This window comes from Microtus ochrogaster, chromosome 2 (assembly GCF_000317375.1).
Source record: "Microtus ochrogaster isolate Prairie Vole_2 chromosome 2, MicOch1.0, whole genome shotgun sequence".
Lineage (NCBI taxonomy): Eukaryota > Metazoa > Chordata > Mammalia > Rodentia > Cricetidae > Microtus > Microtus ochrogaster.
Genome location: NC_022010.1, coordinates 85,866,867 through 85,892,755, shown reverse-complemented (window position 1 = coordinate 85,892,755; position 25,889 = coordinate 85,866,867). Strand labels below are relative to the sequence as shown.

Genomic DNA, 25,889 nt, shown 5'->3' with positions numbered 1-25,889 from the left:
GAAAGCCATATGATTTCAGCCCGTGAGATGGCTCAGATCCTGTGGTACTTTGAATGAGAATGGTCCCCGTTAGGTTCAGATATTTGAATGTTTAGTCCCCAGTTAATAGAACTGTTTGGGGAGGATTAGGAGCTATGTCCTTGTTGGAGGAAGTTGACTTTGTTGGAGGTATGGAAGTAGGCTTTGAGGTTTCAAAAGCCCACTTTGCTTCTCCTAATCTCTCTCCTCTCTATTTTCTCCTTTCTCTCTTCTCTCTTCTTTTCTCTCTTCTCTCTTCGTTTCTCTCTTCTCTCATCTTTTCTCTCTTCTTTCTCTTCTCTCTCTGTCTCTCCCTCTCTCTCCCTCTCTCTTTCTGCATGTGTGTGTGTGTGTCTCTCTCTCTCTCTCTGTGTCTCTCCTCTACTCTCTCTTTCTCTCTGCTTGCTACCTGCAGTACAGGGTTTAAAGCTCTCAGCTACTACTCCAGTACCGTACTTGTTTACTTCTCACCATGATGATAATGGACTAGCCTCTAAAACTATAAGCTCACCATTAAATGCTTTCTTTATAGGAGTTGCATTGGTCATGATGCTTCTTCACAGCAATAGAACAGTAGTTAAAATGGGTGGTAAAGGCAGTTGCCATGTAAGCCTGGTGAGCTAAGTTTGATCACTGGAACCCACATGAAGGAGGAAAGAGAGAATAGATTCCAGGAAATTGTCCTGTGATCTCTATATATAAGTACTATAGTACACACACACACACACACACACAAACAAACACACACACTAATGATAATAATGATGATGACTATTATTATTAGAAAATAAAAAGAAAGAAACCATCATACTTCATCTAGGAATTTAAGTATCCATAAAATAAATGGTGACTGCTTTAAGTTATAGACAATGGAGAACTATCAACTTTATGTATCTCGAATATATTCAGAAGAAAAATACATTTTAACTGGTTATTCCTACAACCATGACAAATAACTATACCATATCCAGTATGATATGGTATATGATAGTGACGGGGTGTGGAGCAACAGATCCTAGCAACAATAAAACCATGCAATTCATGCCATGAGTAAGAGACAGTCCCATGTGAGTATTAAATAAAGATGAAAATTGCCGTAAAAATGAGGAATTGTGTCTGGGTCATAACTAGCTTGAGATGTTCCAGCCATGTTCAGTCTGCATTCTGAGCATTTGGGTTGGAGAAAGAGGATTGTAAATTACTAGTTATTATTATAACTGATTATTGGCTTAGGTCTACCACCAATCTATCAGTAAATCCTGGAAACGAAGCATGTTTTAAGGTATTCTTTTTATTAACTCTATGGCTGTATATATAAAAGGAATAAGCAAATGACATTAAAAGCCATGTTGGAATCACCATCACCATTCCATGGAGCTATTGACTAGTTACTCTCATTGCAAATTCGTTACCTAAGATTGACGAAATGAATCTCAGAATGTGTGATACTGACAAAAAAATTCTAGAAGCTCATAATTGAAATGATTTCTTTTGTGGATATTCTTACCTATTGAATGAGACCTAAATTTTCATCAAAGCTAGAAAAACAGATTACATTGGCTTAATAATACCACTGTTAACGTATGTTATGAAAAAAAATAGTCACACACTGTTTAGAGTCAGATAGGAGGCTTATTTCTGATGTTTGGCCAACTCTGATAAACTTATTCATTATCATTTATACAGTTGCTGCAATAAGAAATGAATTCTGTTAAAAATGTAAAATAAGGTATTCAGCTTTTAAAAGATACCAATTTATCCTCCAACTTACAAATGCATTTTAAAAATAATATTTCTTCCTAAACACGTGCTTCATTTGCTAAAATAGAATCATAGTTAGTTTTTGATATGAATATAACTAAGCACAGTAGAAAAAACAAGTGTTAGTGTCGAAGAACTAGAAAATCATTGCTTCCAAAGAGACAGAAAGTTGATTTAATCAGCATTTCTAATTTTGGAACTTCGTTTGGAAATATCTGAACAGTGTGTTTGGTCCCCTTTTCCCCTTTTTCATGGATTTCGTATTGCGAGTCCTCACGCGCTTGGTTTTCGGTGTTGGTGAATGTCTTTTTTTGGTGGTTTCAGAACTTGTACCCCGTATGAAGTCCAGCCAGGAGACCCCTGGAGGTAACCGGTGGTGACTTCTTACACTAGTAACAACATAACCTGAGGGAGGAACAAGAGTGGAGTCTTTGCAAGGAGAGGGTGGAGAAGGAAAACCACTAGAGGAAGAGGAGGAAGAAGAAGAGGAAAGGGAGGAGCAAGAAGATGAAGAAGATGAAGATGGAGCTTGAACTGGGGATTGAGGCTGAGTACTATTTCTGTTTTTAACATAAAGCAGCCAGTCAGTAGCTTGGGGCTCTTGACTTACATCTTTGTCTTCAGAGGATACAGCCAACCACTTTTGGTTTGTCTTGAGTCCCTGGATTAAATCAGATTCAGAGGCAGGGAAAAACTGTGTTATCTTCTCTAATTCTTCAATATCATCATCGAGGGCTTCTAGATTATCATCAGGTTGATTATCTTTCATGGGAAATTGGTAACGGGACGAGGTAGAAGTCTCTGGGAGGGAAAGGATAAGAACTAATTTTACGTCTATTTTCCCATCAGAGCGGATCTCAGGTGTCGGGATCACAAAGAGTGTGGCACACCGTGGATCTTTCTTTCCTGTAAGATGACTACACTGAGATTTTATACAGGAAGCACATTCTAAACAAACAGTATATGTTGATGAAAGGCGGGGACCAGGATGAGGATTTGGCCTTCCCCTCATTCTTCGAAAGAGAATTTGCCTAGAGAGATCCTTCTGGATTGTAGACTTGGAAATAGAATTGACAATTTTATTTACAACATCAACAGGGACAGTACCTCCTTTAATAATGCAGGGATGACTATAATCTAAGGACCATGGGACTTCATTCTCTGTTTCTGTCTTTACCTTTTGTTCAACACTACCTTTACTCTGGAGTCTGGAACTCAGAATTGAAGCATTCTTGTTCTTGATGCAGGGTTTGGGACTTGATACTCTTTGGCCTGAGATATTTGGTTTATGAGGAACTGATGAAAGGGGACGGGCTCTGGATTTGTCTTTGAGTGTAGCAATACTCTGGACCTTGTTGTGACAAGCAGGTGAGCTGAGGGTCCGGGTTCTAGGCTCACATTTGAGCGTTGTTTTAGGTTTTGGCTGGCACGCTGACAAACTTGGAGATGGATGAACAGAGTGTGGTGGTTTCCTTGATTTTACTTGGGAAAGAGGCAAACTTAGAACATTGTTATTAGAATTTGATGCAGGACTTTTCGAAGCTTTACGTTCAGACAGTGGTGAATTCTGAGACATTCGATTGGACTCCAAAGAAGATGAAGTTGGAGGAGAGTCATTTTTTTGAAGCTTGTGACTGAGTTGTGGTGAGCTCAAAACTTTTTGATTGGATTCTAATAAAGATGACCAAACACAGTCCAGTAAGGGTTCCTTCTGTGATTTAGATGTACCTAATGTTAAGGTAGGTTCACTTGGACTCAAGTCCAGAGAAGGTGAAGTCCAGATGACATTTAGGGAAGGTGTTTCTTGATGTTGAAGGGTAGATGGTGATAGTGTTGAGACTCTTTGAGTAGACGCAGACGAAGGTGGTTCCCAGCAAGGGTCAATACTTGATGATGTCTGAGGCTTTGGAAGCGATAATCTTGATCTCAGAGCTAATTGACTGGGTTCCAGCGCTGAAGCATTGGTAAAGCTGGGTGAAGAGATTGTCGGGGGCTTGTGGTGAGACACAGGTGAACCCAAGGATTTCCAAGAGGTATTAAAGGAACTTTTCAAGTGAAGGTATTTCGAAAGTGTTGCTGGACATTTGGAATATAATGATGATGATTTCATAACCCTGTTATAGGGATCTTGTGCCACTTTAGAGCTCGGAGGAGTCAGTGTACAGAAGGTCTGGGCCTTCTTGTTAAAGCTTGGTTGCTGCACTGTGACTATATTTTGAGACTGTTCTTTTGCCACAGGTTGGCTGTTGTATTGGTTTAATGCCTCACATGTGTATTGATGTATAGGTGAACTGATTGTAGCTTGTTGCTGAGAGTCGTCTAAATGCACAAAATGTTGATCGTGATATGTTAATGGCACCATCTTGTGCTTGTGCTGGAGCAGAGATCTTTTGGGAAGCAGTAGCTTACAGGGATGTTTTAGGAACAGTCTTTCGAGCAAGAATCCATGGGCAATGGGCACTTAAATAAACACTAATAGTTCTAACTTCTACTTTGTTATGTTTGTGTTAATGGAAATGGTGTAGAATGTATGACAATTAAGCAGTAAATGAAATTGGGGAGGGGATGTCACCATTGAAGTCTATCTTCTGTCTTCCATTTAATTTCCAAGAGCTTTTTGGTTTTTTTTCCCTCTGTCTCTCTTCTCTTTACAAAAAAATTCCTGTTAACAAAATAGTAGAGTTTAGAAGAGGTCCTCACAGGATAAAATTTTCTTAAACTTTAGTACCTAGAACCTAGGGTTTATTCAGTAATCCCCAGAATATGCACATCAACCACATCACATATCTTTTGAATTAATTTTTCTAAGTGCACTACACATCTATAAAAGATATATTTTCAATTTAATCAGCTAAAGACTAAAATAATAAATAGAAATCTCTAATAGTTCCTAGGATAAGTACTCAAAAACCAAGAGCAACAATTACTTCTACTTTAATAATTATTGCATTTCTTTAAAACTTAATTAAAATATTTTCATGCCAAGCAACAGCATCTTAAGGAAAGATGAAATGCAAGTTGAAAACATTAGCTTCAGTTCTCATTTTTGTCATATTTAGACTTATGTCTAAGAATCTAAACACCTAATTGAAGGTCTCTTGTATAAAGTCCCATTGCTGTTTGGCACATCAGCATTGAAAGCATGGGCTGTGCCCTTCTAACAGTCTCAAAAACTTTTGAAATGTATTTTTTATACATTTCTTTATACCTGGCTCTTTTATTTCTGTCTAGGTTCCTACATGATTCTGTATTTGAATCTCACCCCCAACCTAGTTTTCAGCTACATCATTGGGGTGATTTAAATCAAAATGACCCTCAAAGGATCACCAATTTTAACGTTTTTCCCCGAGTTGGTAGAAATGTTTGGTAAGGATAGAGAAGTGTGGTCTTATTGGAGGAGGTATGTCACTTTGGGGTTTCAAAAGTTCATTCTGCTCCCAGTTAGTGCCCTCTCCCCTCCTGCTCACAGATGAGTTATGGGCTCTCAGCCATGGTTTCGGTGTCATGCTTGCCTGTTATGCCATCCTCCCTGTCATGATGGTCATGGACACCCCTGTGAAATGGTAAGCCCAAAACACTCTTTTATAAGTTGCCTTGAGTGTGGTGCTTTGATGCAACAATAGAAAAGTAACTAGGGTAATCACCATTTCTCTTTTCATCTAATTGCTAAATGAGGTAACCAATTATATTTAGGATTTGAAAAGAAGCTACAGAAGATTCATAAGTAGAAACTCATTCCTGATTTAAGTGATGCTACTTAGAAGATGTAGATTGAGATACGATACATGATGGGTTACTGCTTTTTCTACCCTTCCATCCCCCTACCATTACCAGCCTAATAAATGATGAAAGCAGAGTGTTCCTCACATATATCAACTTATTCAAGTACTGTAGTGATGACCGATATTTCTAAAGATGGTCTGCTTTTGTCAAGGATAGTTTTCTCACACTTATTTTCACTCTCCTTGTAATTATTTCAGGCATATCTTGAGCATCCTAGTGCATTTGCTTTTAAGTGCTCAGGCATTGGTATCAACAGTATTCACTGATCCCATCTCAATCTTGCAAATACTGGATATTAGAAAACCTGGTTCTTGGTTTCTCTCCAGTTTCAAAAGTGCATTTCCAACTAAGCATCAAGCTTCTCTTCTAAAAGTGCTAAAGTTAATCCAAACACAAATAAAATAAGACCCAATTAATTTAATCCTTCTTCCAGAGAAATTAGTTTTCTCATATCTTCTGTTGTAGTCCTAAAATTTAGACTTTTTTATTGTATTTATAGTGACAGGGGTTAATTTCATTTTCTGAAGCTATTGAAATACCATGATTTGCCCAGTAGTGGTGGTACATGCCTTTAATCCCAGTACCTGGGGGGCAGAGACAAGTGAATCTCTGTAAATTCAAGGTCAGCATGGTCTAAAGAGTGAGTACCTGGACAGCCAGGGCTGTTACATAGAGAAACTCTGTCTTGGAAAAAAAAGTAGATGTATAAATAAATAAATAGCAAGATCTACTGATTTTGCCTCTTTCATGTCTTATATTTCCATTTTCACCATTTCAGCTTTTCTGTAGTCAATCACATGCAAATTAATGTGTGATTATAGCTATTTCTATAAATTATTTGCCCATTTTCTGCCACCAAACATAAAAAAGCAAACTCTTTCTGAACAGATACGCCTGATGCTCGCTCATGGGTTTTACAGACTTTTGATATGTCTGCAAAGGAGTGGTGAATTTGGACGTTCGCTGCTTTTTGGCTTTGGTGTGATGTGATATGTCACCTAATATCTTAAAGAGAAAAAAAAATGTGCACTTTATGAGACACTGAGTGGCATTCTACATATCTAATGGCTTATATCAAACTCTCTGCATTCTCCCCCTTCTTGACTTTCACATCATCTTGCTATGTAATAATACCCTTTAGACTTTTAATTCAATAAGCCGTCACTTTCACTTAACTTTAGTAATCGAATTTAGAATCAAATACATATCACAGAAAGTCCCACATGTGACAAAATAAACATAAGACAAACAACTGGATTATACAGATGGTATATACTGGACATTACAAAGAGAAGAAAATGAAAGAAAAGACAAATATGGAGATTAGAAAGACAAAAAAAACACAAACAGCCAATTCAAAACTGAGGATATTTACATATTCTGCTCCTATGTGACAATAAAAGTTCAGATTTCTCAGAAGCCAACAAAGTGACCATTTAAACAACTGAGTGATGAATCAGGAAACATCATCAGAATATGATAGACAAAATAAAAACTGAAAAAAACACTATCTGCAAAAAACATATATTAATTAGAATGCTTATAGGTTGACATAGTCTTAGAAATTCCCTAGTTAGATCCATTAATTAAATTAGTTTATTAAATATTTATTAAATTATTAAATTTCCACACAAAGAACTTTACAGTAGACATGTGTGCATTGAACACATTCTTTGAGTTTTTCATAATAACTCCAAACTAGAATCAAGCATTGATCAATAATACAATATATAAGTAATGCATATTCATTCAAAGTAATATCAAACAATAAAAATTAACAGAAAATGCAGCACTAATGCAACTGTATACACGAATCTCACAAGGAAAATATTATGTAAAAGAATCATATTACCACAAGATATTTCATGATTTTATGTATGAAACAACAAAAGTTAGTAACCCTGACCACATTGCTAAAATGAGAGTGATTGGTGAGATAAAGCTCAGGAGAACACAAACACACATCTGGAAAGGATGTGCTGTTCTTTCTCTGGACCTGGATCCTGGTGGTATAAATGAGTTCACTTGGTGATAATTGAGCCCTAACACCTATGTTATGTGCATCCTTGTAGATCCCTTCACTAAAACAGAAAGTGTTAAAGTAGATGACTTGAGACTAATTAGAAAAGACATGTCTGAAACAGAATTGCACTGAAAGGTGAAACATTAAAGAACAAACCAAGATCTGGCTCACAGATGCAATGAATCCCACACTCCATCCCCCCATACCAAAAAAATGAAGAAAGAAGAATGCAAGGTAAAAATCCTGCTAACCTATAAACAAGAATAAAGGAATTCAAAACAACTGGACAGAGCTAGAATTACCTAAAGGCAAAAAGAAAAAAATAAAATTTCTTTATGTTTCTACTTTCAGAATTACTCAAAAGTGTCATTTCTGTTTCAAAAAGATATCATGCAATAAGCATAGAAGTATTACAGATATCAAAAGAAAAGCTAGACTCTGGACAAAGTTAAAATTACTGCAGAAAATGAACACAGATACAAAATCATTAAATCATATATTCCCTATGATCTAATGCTTTTGTTCCTGAGTTGATTCAAATGTTCCACCAATAGTTTAATATTTGTCTTCAAAGTAAAGTAAATATAGAAATGTTCTCAATTTTTCTTTGAAAAATCCTGTATAATTCATATATTTAAGGATGACAAAGGTACCTATGTAAAGAAAAATAATTAATCCACAAGGGGAAATAAATGAAATCCTTAATAATTATTTAATGTGTGTATGAGTGTTTTGTCTGTATGTATAAGTGTGCCATGTGCATGTGTACTTGCCTGGAGACCAGAAGACAGTTTAGGATTCCTTGGAACAGGAGTGTGGAGAGTTGTGAGTTGTCATGTGGGTGCTAAGGGCAGCCAGTGCTCTTAAACACTGAACCACCAGCCCAGCTTAATTTCTTGAATGTTTTTACCTTCTGAGCTTTAATATGATTTATCATTTTCCCTTTTTTTCCTTCCTCCAAACCCTCCCCAAACCCTCCTTTCTATCATTCAAATTCATGGTACCTTGTGTGTGTGTGTGTGTTTATAATTATACTTATATTTATAATTATGATTATAATTATAAGTTAATTATACTTATATGTTTTAATTTTCAGGACTGACCATTTGGTATTAGATAGCCAATTAATGTGTTTTTCCCTGGGGAAGACTTTTTCTCCCACTTGTAGAATCTCTTTTTTGCCTATAGTTCCATCTAGGATGAAGGCCTTTTGAGTTTTTGTCTTCCATGTCAGCCTGTGTGTTGGTGTCATCATTGTTCAGGTCATCTTATTGAGACTACATGGACAGAATTTCTGACATTTCTAGACAATAATCTCACAGCAAATGTTATATCCCTCTGGCTTTTACAATCTTTCCACCCCCTTACATGATGATCCCTGGGGTTCCAGTGCACGATTTGTATTGTAGATGTATCTGTTGGGACTCGTATCCATGGCTCTGCATGCTGATTGGTTGTGCTTCTCTCTAATGGATATCTATTGCAGAGTTTTCTTGGAAAGGATGTGGATGTAAGGAAAAATATTAAGAATGTAGTTAGGGATTAACCAGGTTTAGTAATGGAATAGCTATAGGTTCTTCTCTAAGATCCATGGTTTCACTAGGTTTGGCTAGGTTTTCATTTCAGGCATTATTTCTGTAGAGGATATAGCCAGTGAGTTTTGAGGTGCTTGGCAATTAGGATATTCACACAAGATTTGTCTTTCTAATTTGTTGTGTTTATTTACACAAACAATATTTATAATAGCATCCCTACTATAAAGGTTAAATAGTCTTCTCACCAAGTAAGGGACAGTTGGTAGAAAACACTATAGCATCCTACTGTGGAATGTTCTCCAGCTGTAATTAGAATGTTTCAGGAGCTCTGCAGGTACAACCAACATCCACCATGAAATCCTTCATCTCTGTGGCAGGCCAGAAGGATGGCACTGGTGGAAGCACAGAGGTCTTGGAAGTTGCTGCTAGTGGCTAGCAATAACAGGTGGGCATGTGGGAGCTCCACAATGGTGCTTAGAACTCAGCAGTTACCAAAGCCAGAACCACACACAGAGGCCAGTCTCAAAGTCCGCTTGCCAGTAAGTACCAGAGTAGAGGCTTCAGATGCCATGTCCTGAGAGCACAACAGAATCATGCTAGGGACTACTTGCAACATTGCAACAGATGGAGACCATCACAAAACCACAACAAATGTTAATTGATTGTGGGATTCTGAGACAAAGGGGATCATCTACAACGGAAGTCTTACACCTAAATTTCAAGGAACATCAGGGAAGAGGTATGGAGAGATTGGATGAGGCAGAAGACCAGGAAGTCTTCTGTGAAACTGTATCTCCTAGAAACAACAGGGAAGTTGTATCCATGAAACATCAACAATAGGAGTGCCTGAAGAAAAAAAAAAGGAAAAAAGAGAGTAGTTGGGTGTGGTGGTACAGATCGTTAATCCCAACACTTGGGAGGCAGAGGGAGATTGACCTCTGTGACTTCTAAGGCGTGGTAGTGCACACCTTTAATCCCCCGTTTATCTACCTGGGCTCCAGGCGGCCACACCCTCGCCAGATGTGATTGGCTGAGCTTCCCCATCACATTTCAATTTTTAAAATAAATTAAATATATGTTTAAAAAGTAAAAATTATAATACCATTCTAATACCCTATTAATTTATTTTTAAGTGAGAGACCACAAGAGAAATCATAATTCAACAAATTCTACAATACACATTAAGTAGGTTAAAGTCATAATGTGGACAACAAAGACAGAAATTATTACACATTTGATAGACTGAAGAAGTGTGCTATGATATCGGAGACTGACTACCACACCAGTAAGTTGACGCTAACTGAAAACATTCACAAAGGTCTGTGAAATTCTGTCAGGATTGTTGTTCCAACAGTTACTTCTTCGTTTTGATAAATGACACCATCTTCTTTAATGAAAACACTAAAGACCCTCCAGAAAATCCTCAAAATAAAATGTAAACTCACAGCACCCACACTAAGCAGCTCACAGCTACCTACGACTCTGTCCTCAGGTAAATCTGATCCTCTGAGTCCACAGGCACCTGCACTCATGTACACACACACACACACACAGACACACAAAAAGGTACACACATACATACCTGCACTCATGTACACATATACATATACACATATCCCCCACACACACCTGCACTTATGCACACACACACACACACACAGACAACCACACTCATGCACACATGCCCACAGACCAAAAAAAAACCCCACACACATAATTTAAAGTAAATTTTACTATTGATAAATTTTGTGACATTAATATTAAGTTATGTTAATATGAGATTATGTCTCAAAGTTAAAGAATATATTAAATATTCAATTTTTCTGTGTTTCACAAATTATCTTTTGTTTTCATATTCATACATAGAATATATGCTAGATTTCTTTCCTGTTAATTCCTAATCATTTTTTTATTAGTGCATACACCAAAAGATAATTGTTGTAAAAGTTAAAGAAAATATTGAAAGCTAAAGTATAAACTCCCTAGGTGGGATCCAATAATAGTGTATTACATGTTAGTAATTATTCCTACACTTTAGCAATGTATAATAATTGATTTTAATGCATTTCATTCAGAATGCATGTGCTTACAATCAATCATGTAATTGTTCACTATCTTTACAGCATATTAGTTTCTCAATATTGTTTAGGCCTCAATAAAGCCCTTGAGATGAAGATTTCAGATATCGTAATTTAATTGCTTTATAATTTGTTTCTAGCAAATGATTGAAGCATATTTTGTTCTGGAATATTTTGCACTAAACTTTCTAGTAAAATTTCGCAGAAATAGTTTGTGATTAGTTAGATTTCTATTGATGGTTTTATTGTTCTAGGGCCAAAAGCAACATAAGAAGGAAGGGGTTATTTCAGCTTATAATGCCACATCATAGACCATCATCAGAGGACATAAGAGGAAGAACTCAAGCAAGGTAGAACCTGGGGTCAAGAACTAGAGCAGAAGCCAAGGAGGAGTACTTCCTGGTTTGTTCCTCCTGGCTTGCCCAGTCTGACTTTTTATATACCCTATGACCACCTGCCCAGGGGAGGCACCACCCACCATAAACTGGGCACTCCCATGTCAATCACTAATGAAAAGTAAATTATCCACACTGGCTAATCTTGTAGAGGGATTTTCTCAATTGTTCCCTCTCCTCAGATAACTCTAGCTTGTGTCAATTTGACAGAAAAAAACAACAAAAACTAGAACACTGCCCTTTCCTTGTTAACCAAGTCACAATGTAACAATATGCTGGATGAGGGACCACACACACATTGACCTTATCAATGATAACAAAATGAGGTATCAAGTCTCCAGAGATCAAACATTTCTGCCAAGCATAGAAATGGTCGCTAGGTATGAACGAGCAGTGACAATACTTTGTGTTATATGAGCCACAGTGCTCGAGAAAGCAGCTGCACAAATAGAAGATCAGTAGAAAACCATGGCGCGTTTGCAGGCCTGTTGATTACACTGCATGCCTAATTCAAAAATATTTTACTTATACAAAATCATGAAGGGAGCCTGCAAAGGATAATTTGGAAGGTTGCGTATTGCATTCGTTTTATTTGATTCATGTTTTCCACTTAACGGAACACCTCCAGCTGTCTGGATCTAAAATGATTAGATTTCAGTAACGCATAGTTTCTTCCAAATGCATTAAACTAGCTAATACATATACATAACATTTCCATACCAGTGTGTATGACATCAGTCAAATGTTAATCTTCTAGAGATAAGAATGTAATATTATACTTGAAATTATTATATTTGACAAATAGCGATATTAACTTCTTAGCTTCCTTTTTGCAAATGTAGGATGCCATTCTTTGTTATGATAACAAACCCAAATATCATCATGATAGGTAGCATTTCCACTTTCTGCAAATTTTTATAAATTAGGTATTATATAACATTATATGTTGTTCAGAAAGACTTCAAATACTTCTTAAAATGACTAGTATTAATGTCTTTGACAAAATTTTCACTAGTTCAAATCATTTTGCAAGGTTTGCTTTTTAAAAGAATAATTCTTTTGTATCCTTGATTCATGATTTAAAATGTTTTTATTTAATCTCATTGTTTTTTAATCTAATATTTGTGTACAAATTACTCTAGAACAAAATCTAATTATGAATGGAATTAAAACCAATTTTTGTTATCTTCCTTACCATTATTATTAACTTGTTTATATTAGTAACACTATAAATTTGGATTAGAGACATGGTCTCACTACATTGCCCAAAATAGCCCCAAATTCCTGGGTTCATGGCTTCAGTCTCCCAACCAGCCTGGATTTCCACATATCATATACCAGAGTGCCCAGCTAATAGCTTCCATTTTAAAATACAAAAACTGAAAGATCTGTGAGACAACCTTGCAATATTTCCAGTACAGATTAAAATGATTTTTTTTAACTTTAAGTGCATTGGTGTTTTGCCTGCATGTATGCCAGTGTGAGGGTGTCAGATCTTGGAGTTGCAAACAGTTGTTAGCTGCCAGATGGGTGCTGGAAATTGAACCAGGGTCCTCTGGAAGAGCAGCCAGTGCTCTTGCCAACTGAGCCATCTCTCCAGCTCGAAAAATGATTTTTCTAAGAATTTTTCCTTAGCATTATACTGAAAGTAAAAAAAAAAAATGGGGAAGAGAACAGAAGTCTACTTCTATTACTGACATCACATATGTCATAAATTTGAATCACCCAATTATTCTTTTATGTTTTTTCTGTCCTGTATTTCACACAGTTCTAGTCCCAGAAAACTAAATGATGAGCAAATATGCAATATCAAATATGACACTAAGTACTCATTCAGTCCCCAACACATTGTGAGTTGGTTATTTAATTTATTTTTATTTTATGTACATTAGTGTGTTGCCTGCATGTATCTGTATGAAGATCCTCTAGAACGAGTTTAAAGACAATGGAGAAATGCCATGTGGGTGCTGGGAATTGTACCCTAGAAGAGCAGCCGGTGCTCTTAACCGCTGAGCCATCTCTCCAACCCCAAGTTTGTTCTTTTTGTTTCTTTCTTGTAACCCCTTCCATTGACACAAACATCCTTGCTGTTTCATGAGGAGCCCTGGCCTGGCCCTGCAGTCCACATTCACAAGATTTGACTTTAGGCTTCTTCTCTCCAGCGTGGGATAAGAAGGGCTTTTTCCCCACCCTTCTTTCTCTCTGGTCTTAGAAAGCTGTTTGATTTCTGTTTCTCTCTTCTGAGGGATAAATACCCTTAAGAACCGTCATCCTTTCTCCCTTTCTACTGCCAGCATCTGTTTTCCGTCATGACCAACATACCTTCCTAGGGCTTCCCCTCATCTTCCTGACCTTTCTCTTCTGCCAAGATCTCTGCACCTCTTCTTTCAATTTGCACTCTATTTTCTTAACTCCATTCTAAGATTGTCTTCTACTTCACATTCAAATTCATTGTTTTTGTACATTCTGGCACTTCTGGGTCTATCAAATTGCTATGTCAGCAATTTTAAGTATTTGAGGTAAATAGCAGATACTCCATAGAAAACCAGTGCCAAACACCAAACCCTTAATATAAATAGTATGTTTACGAACTGCCTGGTGCAGGCTAATATATCTTCAAACATATATCTAGCCAGAGCATTGAATGTGTGTATGATAGGAAAAAAAGCATTAAAATTGTGGGACTTGAAAATCACACTTATATAATATTTTCTCAAATTCCTTAAGCCAGAAGTATCTAAATTACAGAATTTGTACCTCAGAATTTTCTTAAAGAACACACATTTCTTTCTATTTTTAATCCCAACTTAAGGGTAAGTTTTCCAAAAAGCTAAATTATATTGTATAAAAATCTCGTATAAATGTGTTTCAATTCATTGCAATATGTGATAATGGGTTCTATCCAGTTTATTTTAGGAAACAAAAAATCCTCATAAGCAACAGTGTTCAAACAGGAAACTAAACAGTGCTTAGTTGGTCGTCTTTCTGATGTGGTATTAGAAAATCTAAGTCAAACAGTCAAAACTAAGACCAATTCTGGTATTTCCTAACTTTATACCTTGGATAAGTTATTTAAGTTTGCTTCATTACCTGTGAAACAAATATAACCATCCTTATCTCATAGAACTGTTTTAAAAAGCAACTGTGAAAATGCAGAATTCTTGGCATAATATTTAATAATTCATGTATGATCAATAACTCATTTTAGTTTTTAAAAAATATTTATTTAATTTTAATTGTGTATGTGTGCACCCTTGTGTTTACATGTACAAGTGCGCATAAATTGGAGTGAGTGCAGCTGCCTTCTGGGTTAACCTGACACAAAATGCCCTCGAACAGCCCTGGGTTCCCACCTCCATAGCTGAACGCTCCCCTAAAGCTGTGCTGGAGCTAGCGGCCTTTCTTAGCCAGAATTCGGCTTACAATAATCAAGCAGAAGATCAAGCACAAATGAACCTCTTATAGTGACCCTTGACGTGCTCCCATTCATCAGTCACAGATGGGCCATCAAGCCAACTACCAACAGGTTTCTAACTTGACCTTCAAAGCTTCTAAAGCATGTAACCCATGATACCCTTCAGCTTACTTCTGTAATCTTATTCAACAATCAAGGAAACTTTTTTCCTGATTTTCTCACACACGTCAATGAAGCAGTGGAGCAGAGAGTAGACCTGGGCCCCATTAGGGAAATGTTAGTCAAACAACTGTTTTGGGACAGGCATAATCCCGCTACCCACAATGCAGTTGCAGAAGTCTGCAATGAGAACAGTTACAAGAGGGTACTGGCCATAAGAGATATTGAAGCCAGTAATTGTCCTATTGCTGCCCTCGCTGTTTCCCTGCATGTCCTCCTTGCAGACAGGTAGCAAGCCAACAATACACCCAAAGTCCCCCAAGTATATGGATCTCGCTCGGGATGCAGCAACCAGGCCTCTGTGGTACGACTGCCCCCATGTCCCAGATGCAATAAGGGATTTCATTGGGCAAAGGATTTCAGATCACAGCCTGCCACAGCACCTGCCCAGTTAAACTCCAGGCAGGGAGTTTCTCAGCCCCGCCAGTAAGAGGAGGCTCTGGTAATCCAAAAATCTACTGGATACTGCTCATTTTTCCATGCTTCCCAATGCTTGATGAACAAGCTATCAGAGGCTTGGTGAACACACGTACAGATGTCATAGTATTAACAGAAATGGAGGCAGGTCACACAGAAAGACTGGTGAACTTTGCCAAAACAAGGTAGAACAGTCTTCCAAACTCCCTGCTTCGCATATGAAACTGCCAGACATTCTGCCGGGCACAGAGGAAAGTGACTAACAAGCTGCCAGTATAGGTGGGACTGTCTTTCAAGTTTCTTGTTTCATTGAAGTCTGGCAGGCACTATGGGACTGTAGGCTGAAAGATGAATGCCCCAACATTGCAAAGGGAACTTTGAATGACTGACCAGGTAGTCAGATGTCTCTGTCATTGCTGGAATGTTTTGGAAGTTGTTTCCAATGCACTTTTGGCTTACTCAAGTAATATTATCCTCCCGGGGTCTTCAATGGAGTAGAAGCCTAGATATTTATAGTCATAGTTTTCCTTTGTTATAATAGAGAGTAACTTAGATATAAAACTTTAGATCCAATAAGATAGGATATTATGTTAAAGTTAAAACTTTTCAATTATTTTAGACAAAAGAAGGGGAAACGTTGTAGAGTATTATTTTAAGGTATGTTAGGGCCTAGCAACAGGCATTGTCAGAAGTCCTAATCTTGCCTAGCCAAAGAGGGGCAACCATGCAGTAACAACAGATTAGAATGTCTGGGTACTGGGAGGGTATGCATGTTTTTCCCCATTGCTAAATAAAAAAAAATCTACTTATCCCTTTCACTGAACTCATGGCATCTGTGACCATTGATGTGACACCTTTTTACCTCCACCCCCAAGGAAGAGTTAGACCCAAGCAGGTGAAAATCAAAACCAGGTTCTCTGCAAGAGCAGTATGTCTTCTTCCTGCAGAGCTATTTCTCCAACCCCATTCCAAGAAATTATTATTACCATAAACTAATCACCCATGTCTCCTTATATAGCAGAAACCCAAATTATGAAAATATCTCCTTCTTAATGGTTTATTGATTGACTGTTGAGCATGCTGTTCCTGGGAACCTATGGTAGTTTTCCATAGCTGTATATTTATAAGAAGATAATGGAACTTGTGAATATTTGAGTCTTGGATGTAGGTCAGTGCAAGAGTTCTTGTTTTTCACGTATGTCAAGCCTCAGATTCAAGGATCACCAAAAAACAGGGGGAGAGTGAAAGATTAATGAACAAGTAATTCAGAAATCATAACCAAATTTAAGAAGATATATATACATAGATATAGATATATTCACTACATAATAGTATATAATTTGCTCACATACTAATATAGTATGGAAATATAGTATAAAATTAATACAAATTATATAGAATTTGAATTTCCAAATATGATATTGATCTTAACTAAAACTAAATTTTTTATTTTCTCAATAATTATATTATTTCAGTCTCTCACAATTATTTAGAAGTTTTCCTAGCTGAGCATTGTGAAGCATGTCTATATTTTTGGCCCTCTATAAGAAGAGGCTGGATTATTACGAGTTCAAGTACTGCCTGAACTACATGGCAAGTGTAAGGCTAGTCAAGACTACAGAATGAAATCCTGTCTCCAGACAAAAGTAAACAAATAAAAAAGCGTTACTTATCGTGGCTTCTGTTTTTAAAATAATTCTTTTCTATTTTAAGTCTAAGACAATTTTGTTTTACTGTGGACATAAAACATAGTTCTCACCTCAAAGGGAAAAACAGATGGGTTTGTATGGGGTCCAAAGTGAATGGCTATTACCCAGGACATAAATACAAATTGCTCTGGAAGACATGTTCCAATATGGAAATGGCTACATGAACTTTATAGTCACAAAGTAAATTTGTAAATCAAGGCATTTTCCAAAGATCCTGGTAGGCATCAGACAGGTAGAGTACAGAAAAGCAAGGATAACACAATAGCAATGGTCTGGAAAGTCCATAAACATCCCAAAATGTTTATCTGAAAGTTGGACTCATAGAAGGTGAAACACAGAGGAAGACAATAAATGAATATTAAGGAGCCTAAAGTTAGCTCAAGATAATTCTCACTCTGGATTTGCATTGTTCCACTCTGTACAGGAAGTCTCAATTAATCTCCCTTTTAGAAACTTTAATACAGAAGCAAATTTTTTCTCTAGAAACTTCAGTTCATGTTAGTAACACAAAAGCACACATACTTTACCAAAAAAAAATCTTTTAATTCATATCATTTTTCAAAAATGTGTGGAAATATTAGAGCAATTATGAGGCCATTGAAACTGAAGAATCTGATAAGAAAACAAAATTTAAACCAGCATACAGTCAATCATAGAAATACACCATATAAATTTTATTGCATTTTTCTTTTGGCTTGGTAGCAGCCAGAAGAAGAAATAACCTCAACATCAGCTAGGGTAGAAAACCAAGAAGCATGTTCATTTAAATCTGTTTCTTTATTTTTTTTTCTTCCTATGGCAATAAATCATTTCTCTCTTTCCTCTCTGTCTCCTTCTGTCTCTCTGTCTGTCTCTTTCTCTCTCTCTGTCTGTCTCTCTCTCTCTCTGTGTGTCTGTCTCTCTCTCTCTCTTTCCCTGCAGAAGCTACATTGTCTGAAGAAAAATGTGGGAAGGCACGACTCAGACACTCCTGACTTCCAAATCCAGACCTTCAAGAATAACAAACTTTAATTGTTTTCTTGGCAAAAGCTAAAGATTAATCAGATATATCATTAAAAAGGAACCACCTTTACACCTCTCTGGTGTCTGGCGGTTAGCTAATAGAAGCCCCTTTTGTTACTGTAATGTTCCTTCCTTTGAAAAACTCATGAACTTCTCTGGGCAACAGAAAGATAAATCTGTCATTTATTAAATTACGCTCTCCTTTTGAGTCACCTTTGAACTCTTGGCAGCGGTTATTAAGCAAGGCAGCCAAAGTTTCTTTTTGCACCTGCGAAGGACAGTTCAATTACAATTAAGGATCATTTCCTCTTCTTTGAAATTCAAATAATGGTGCTAAAATAGCATAATATTTTCTATGTGTATCTGGTCCGGCTATTTCCTGGCATATGTGGGGAAGTAACAAGATTAATGTGTCATAGTGGTACAGAAAGATGCTGAGATAATTTCTAGTAGACTCAAGAAAGGCTTCTAGATTTTAGGATGAATATAGAGTTGTATAAACAGATCCCTCTGAAAAGATTTTAAAGGAAGACAACAAAAGATAGAATCAGTTTTTTCACAAACAAAAATATGGTAAACATTAATGGTACTTATGACAAAACATACTAAAGAAATCTTTATTTCTAGTACCCACGAGGGTGAGGGTGACGCTTCCAGAAGGCTTACATCTCATGCACTTTATTCTTCCCAGACCCATATATTGTTTGAGGCACGCTCACACACACATGGTTTGCAGCAGAATGTTCACTATTGGACTGTTACAAAGTTCTCCCAATACACCTCTTTTGGAATGCCTGGAGATTGTATCTAGTATCTCTGTTAAACAATTGGATACACTGAGATCCTAACTCCTTGATATTTGTTTTTGCTTGGTGCTTTTCCAGCTAATTTAAAGAAGAACTTACTTTTAATTGCACATTCTACTTTTCTGAATATAATTTTGCAGAAAGTTTTTTCCCTTTATTTACATTATCACTGAAATCTAACTGCCAAAAAAAAGGGAGAGTCAAAGATTAATAAGTATAAGGAATTCACAAAATGGTTGTGTATTTTCTACAACTAGGTTTTACAGCTATCACAAACTTGAGAGCCATAAAAGGTCTCAAGTGTCATACACAGATCTAATCTACAAGGGAAGTAGAAAAAGACAAGATCTCCTGAGTAAATTGGGAACATGGGGGATCTTAGGGTATGATTGAAGAGGAGGGGGAGGCAGGAGAGCATAGAAAAATGTAGAGCTCAATAAAAATCATTAAAAAAATGTTATTGAATCGGACTTTAATAAAATGGATCTGCTACGGTTGAACATGCCGGCAATCTCACTATTTGGAAGGTACGGACAGGAGGATTGAGTGTTCAAAAACAACCTCAAATGTATACCAAACAAGCTATAGTTATTTACTATGAATTCTGAGACAAATGTCACTAATTGAGTAGGGTCATTAATGGAATATATTTTGTTTTCTGTTAATGGCCCTCTAATACTACTGAATAGGAAGGCAAAAAAAAAAAAATACTGGTCCCCAGCTCTCTCATTTCATTAGAATTATTTTTGTTGGACACCAAAGCCAATAAGTGTAAGAAATTAACTTGACATGAACTTAAAAACTTGGAAAAAAATCATTTTGGCCTGATATTAAAAGATTATCAATTGTCTTTTACTGAGATTATTCAGACAGTTTTTTAAATCAGGCAGATTTCAAATGAATAAAATTCAGCACATTCAATTTTAAGACAGCAAATTTCTTTTTTCTAGTCTTTTGCACTAAGAATTTGACTGGAAGGTAATGCATTTTACATTTTCGTTTTTAAAATTCTGCTAGCAGGCATGAAGGTGCTTGGGACTTCCATTTGAACAATAGTGTGAATTCCATGGATGCAGCTCTTTGGATTTTGTTGCTGCACTGCAGAGGAAACCATACAGCAAGCTATCCCGGCCCCCATTCATCAATGTGCTATCAAGACCAGATGAAGAGTCTCCTCCTCCCCAGATAATCAGGGAGCATTTAAAAGAAATGCATACATAGTGATAGAACTTCCAACGGGTCAATGTTGTTTTGATTATTTTAATTATGAACTTATGTTTATTTTGTTTTCAAACTTATACACTTTTACGTTTTTGTAATGAAATTTAGAATTTGTTTAAATTTCAGGAAAGGATTATGCTTAATGAAAATGCATCCTGTTAGCCTGATTGAATTCAACCATCAGTTAGACTGTGAAATGTGGCCAGAAGTGACTTAGGATAAAACAGATATTTTTAAAGGAGAAGAGATTTTACTTATGTTCCTTTCCAATTTAAATCCTCTTGTCAGTCTTCTGGAGTTATCTTGGTAGTATGTCATTCGACCCCTCTAATTGGAAATCTTCCTTAATGATTTCCATCTTATAATTTCATTTAATCCAGCATTTTAGTCAGTACAGACTGACCTTTCATTGCTTCAAATGTGTTACCGCTTAAAATTCACAAAATATTTTGGCATTTGGTACTGCATATTACATAAAGTGTTTATGAGGTTTAAATGTAATGTGTTCCATCTTGCTAATTTGAGTAAGGTTGTTCAGGCTCTAAGGCTTTTTAGTAAATGTGATTTTCTCTCTCTCTGTCTCCTCTTCCTCTCCTCTCTCTCCCCACTCTCGCTCCCTCTGTCCTCCCCTCCCTCCCTACACATCGCATATACTAAAAGTTATCTCAAAAAGTCTCTCTTGAAGAAAGATTTCAACAAGAGAGTTGTGAACACGAAAGTAATGAAAGATGAATCTGATCAAAATGCATTGTATAAAGAGGAAAATGGGAAAAAAAACCAGGAGTGGGAAGTTACCTGGGAACAAAGATGCCAGAGAGATAATGAACATTAAGAATGCTTTATATGACCCCAGGAATTATATTAGCTTTAGTGTGTGTGTGTGTGTGTGTGTGTGTGTGTGTGTGTGTGTGTGTGCTTTGTGTATGTATTTTATGAACTTATTCCATTTGAGGTGACAATGTTTCCCCCAAAGAGTCACAGACTGCTTCACAAACCCCAGTGTCAGACATGGCAAACCTCTTAACAAGTTGTCTGTCAGGGGAATTAGATAAACTCCAAAATAATATAGACCACTGCTATTACCCTTGGCTGCCTTGAAGAACTTAGTTAAGTCCCTATTGCTGAAGCACATCATACTTTTCTGACACAGGAATTTGAAAAAGAGATGGAACAAACTTGCAAGCATCCTCCTTAATGGACTAGCTTTCATTTCATAGCACTGAAGGTGCAGGGTAAGCTGCTAAGGGAAAAAGGTACCCAATGTTCCTACCCAGTTGTTAAGCCTATGAACCACAGCAATGATCAGCATAGTAAAATATGCCAAATGTTGTAATAGTGGCACTTAATATGTTAGGGGTAGCCAACAGTAATCAAATCAGGCTTAACTGCTACTTAATGAAAGTGACTTCATGCCTGGTAATGTAAACCTAGCCAACTACACATGGCTGGTTAGGTGATAATTCCTGGAGGAGAACCTACTACTGCCACTTTCCTAAATGTGTATAATCCCTAACTGTATCCTAAATGCTCATCCTTATTCCTATAGATGAATACAGCTCTCACCTACTATCAAAGAAGTTTCTTTTCGCAGAAGATGGAGAAAGTCACAGAAATCTGCAACTGGACTGAGTTCAGACAACAGCTAACCATAGAGACTAACCCCAGTTGATATGTTTACAACATAATCCCTGCACCTAATGCACTGGGAACATCTCAGAAGAGGGTCCAGAAGGATTATAAAAGTCAGAGTACCAGGAAGTCTCCTACATGATGCTGGGAAGTTGTATCCATGAAATCTCAACAGCATACTTGCCTAAACAGGACCTGCACCATGGCAGCAGCAGTTGACATGCTGACACAGGAGAAATAGAATGAGGCCCTATGCTTAGATGGTGAGCTACAGGAAACTAATGGATGTAAATGACAGAAAGCAAGAATTAATCTTCTCTAGGAATCAGCTCCCTGATAGTTTATCCAATCCTGAATTTGCCAGGGCTAGATACATACGTATGAGCAGCACTAAATGAACTCAGTAGGAGATACACGTGTGTGCATATCGCTAATAAGAAATGTCATGAATTTGAAAGGGAACTGGAACGCAGAAGTTGGAGAAGTTAGGATAAGATAGACATATTATAAATATAGTACTCATATATGAAATTCTCAAATTATCTGAAAAGGGAAAAATACATTGCATGCACATATAAAATTATAAGACAAATAAAATTTTAATTTTAATTAATTAGTTTTAACTTAATTAATTTTATGTTGGAACAATCCATTAGTCTCTTACAACGTTTCTTGTGGCCTAATAGCTATCAACTTTTGGGTGGCAAAAAGAGAAAAAACAGGATGTTGATATTCTCTACTGTATCCTGTCAAACCTCCAGTCTTAACATTTTAGAGCTGATATTTGGTCTATCTAGTATTTAGACAAATTTGTTCTGAGTGAGACGTTTTGGCTTGACACAACAGAAAATCTGAGCTCAAAACAAGATACACGCTATCAAACATGACAGGATATTTAAGTCCTGTGTATTTACAAAAGTGAAGGAATGAGCACATGCTAAGATCGTGAGCTACAGACACCCACAAAGCCAAAGCAGTCACACCCAAGGACAAGAAAGACCACTGTGCAGTAGTCACCTCCATGAGTACCAGGAGCAGCAGCAAGGGCACATTGACCTGCACGATAGTTATTGCACATATGTCTATGACATGATATTTTGACAACATAGGTGTGCATAGTGACTCAGAGATTCAGCCAATTCTCACACTCTATATGCATCAAGTTTCTCATGAGAAGAAACTTGACATACTATGACAATGCCACTGTGATGTGGGTACCATGGATGATGCTTCATGATTCCTGATTTTAAATTCCGGTTATGCCATCTTGCCAGCAATCGATAACTTATTTTTCTGTTCAAAACAGCCCGTTTTACACAGTTGTAGCCAAGAGTAAATTTACTTTCACTAAGTTAATTCTTCTATTTAAATATTATGTTCCATAGAGAGCTAAAAATCTATCTTTTTTATGTTAAAGCCAGTATCAATCAAACATTTAGATGAGACAGCCTTGTCCATTAGTAACTATTTAGACCCCAAAACTCGATCTTATGCCTTCTCTGCTTTTCCATTTAACTTCAACCAAATATCTGAGACTTAGTGGCAAGTTCAGCACAGACTTGGAGCTCATTTATGGAATGAAATGATCCAGAACCATTTTCAAGGAATGGTCATTGGTTAGGTATATGGATCAGCCCATATTACATGAAATATACATATGCTGAATTAGACTTGGAGCTAACTGCACTGTAAGAAAGAAAGACAGTAAGGCACTAAATCAAATCCACCTCTTCTGACGACTGAGACTGTTTCAATTCACCTTCTGTCTTGTGTTTGCTTCCAAATTAGTTTGTGTGTGTTTGGGATGTTTTGTTCTAGTCTTTCTTGTCTAGAACTGTTTTACTGTGCACATTAAAACAAAATAGCATACTATTTGATGTTCTTTCCTTGATACATATGTACATAGTGATTTGTACAGTTTAAAAACTAACATTCACCACACTATCTTCCATTTTCATGTGCATTAGAGTGCTTAAATCTGCTCTCATGCAGATGATTATATGATATGTTTATTTATACTATATAACTATTAGTTACAGTCAGCATTCATTTCTTGAAGTGATAAACTTCAGATACATGATAATGAAAGTTTTACGTTTTTATTTCTGCTTACACATATTATATAAGAACTTTCATTAATTTTGAGTTATACAGAAATGAACTGAAATAAGAAATTAATTTCTAAACTTTAGATAAATATTTTCCTTGGTAATGGAAACCCTTTCCTCAAACATTCTCCTAAATTAAAACAATTGTGAAAATATTTAGTGACTGGAGCTACTTGTCTGATTTCTGAAAGTATGAGTTTTATGAAGTAGTATAGGTTACTTTTTCTGTAGAAATAACATAGGGATTAATCTTTTAAAAATGAGAAGGCATTGCAAATGTGTAAAACAATAAAAATAAGTTACTTATTAATATATATAAATTTTAGAGAAATTGAAAGATAAATATCTGGTAACTTAGACTCCAGAAATAAAATTTTATAAGAAAAAACTTCACAGTTACTATTGGGGAAATTATTAATTATATTTTGCATATTTTTAAATATTAAATGAGATCTTCAAATGAAAATTTATATTTAGTATATTAGGGGCTGGAGAAATGGCTCAACCGTTAAAGGTTAGTCTCACAACCAAAAATATTTAGTGTATTAGTACACTGATACAAAGGATATATAAAAATTAAATCATAACTCTCCTATTCATATTATTTCAAGGTATTTCACTCATTTTGCCTTATTGATTCTTTATTTTTCTTGACTAATTAGCTTGCAGGTACTTTGGGAAACAAGTCATCTCTTTACTGGTTATACATATTTAGAGCCTTCACACACTTATATGACAATTACACTGTTGCGATTTTTCTTTTTTTATGTTGTTGGGTTTTTGTTTTGGTTTGTTTTAGGCTGTTGTTGTTGCTTTTACTTCTTCTTTGTTTGTTTTGTTTTGTTAGAGGTAGGGTTTCTATATGTAGTCCTGGCTGTCCTGAAACTTGCTATGTAGTCCAGGCTGGCCTCAAACTCAGAGAGATACACCTGCCTCTGAACTCAAATCTTGGCCTTAAAAGTGTGTGACACCATACCCAACTGCTATGTTTTTACTAAAACAGGACCCTTAATAGCTGAAGCATTTTGGAATATTTTTAGAGCGTTATCATTCCAAGAATTTCAAATTAATTTTCTTTTCTGTTCTTAGCACAAATTTCTATATCTTCATATAATCAGGTGATGTTTTATAACTCTGAAACTCCAAACCAACTATCTACGGTGGGAGCAGCTGTTACCTAGCTGTGGAGACAGACCAGGCTTAAGTTGGCTGGTTTCATTGTCGTCATTGTCTGCTTTATGATTTACTTATAATTAAATAGATTCTTTTAAGTATTTGTTTAAAAGTTTAATGACTTTTATCTTTTATTGGGCAGAGTTTGCATTTCGAAAGGAGCCTACCTCAGAGAACTACAAGCCTGCATTGTCATGGGTGGGAAAAGCAAAGTTAGGTAGGTCATTAAACAGTACATACATAAATGTTTAGCAATTTTTGCTATTAAAATTTGCAAGAAGAGTATGCAGACCTTCTGAAGAAACGATTCCTAGGATAGTTTCCTCTAAAAGTCGTCCCTATGAATAAGCTCACAGCACAGCGAAGAGCAGTTCCAGATGGCTTCTGGGAGTTGTGCTTTGTTGGTGGAGTTTGGTTTCTTGATAGGAGGAGTCAAGTGCTGTCTTTCTGAAAAACAGAAATCATTTTTGGCTATTGAAAATATGAAATGAAGTCATGAAGACTGAAGGGAGATTTTACATCAAGTCCACCATTGCTGCAAATGGAAGGCAGAACTATTAGGTTACAGTGCTCGACATCATAGAACCCTAAATGTAT

At 36.4% G+C, this 25,889-nt stretch overlaps 1 protein-coding gene across 2 annotated transcripts in view; it reads right to left on the bottom strand.

The window, feature by feature from the left end:
• Window positions 1-1,966: 1,966 nt before the first annotated feature.
• LOC101984514 (casein kinase II subunit alpha'-interacting protein) overlaps window positions 1,967-25,889 on the bottom strand; it is a 96,422-nt gene continuing 72,499 nt past the window's right edge. The window contains exons 2-4 of one of the 2 annotated variants that reach the window (XM_005345245.2): window positions 25,585-25,739; window positions 2,390-4,441; window positions 2,024-2,184 (exon numbers count right to left, since the gene is read on the bottom strand). In XM_005345245.2, coding sequence (XP_005345302.1) covers window positions 2,164-2,184; window positions 2,390-4,141 — 1,773 coding nt within the window. In that variant the 5' untranslated portion in view covers window positions 4,142-4,441; window positions 25,585-25,739 and the 3' untranslated portion in view covers window positions 2,024-2,163. Of the gene's footprint in view, window positions 4,442-25,584; window positions 25,740-25,889 lie in introns of both variants that reach the window. The other variant, XM_013352999.1, reaches the window with a different exon arrangement.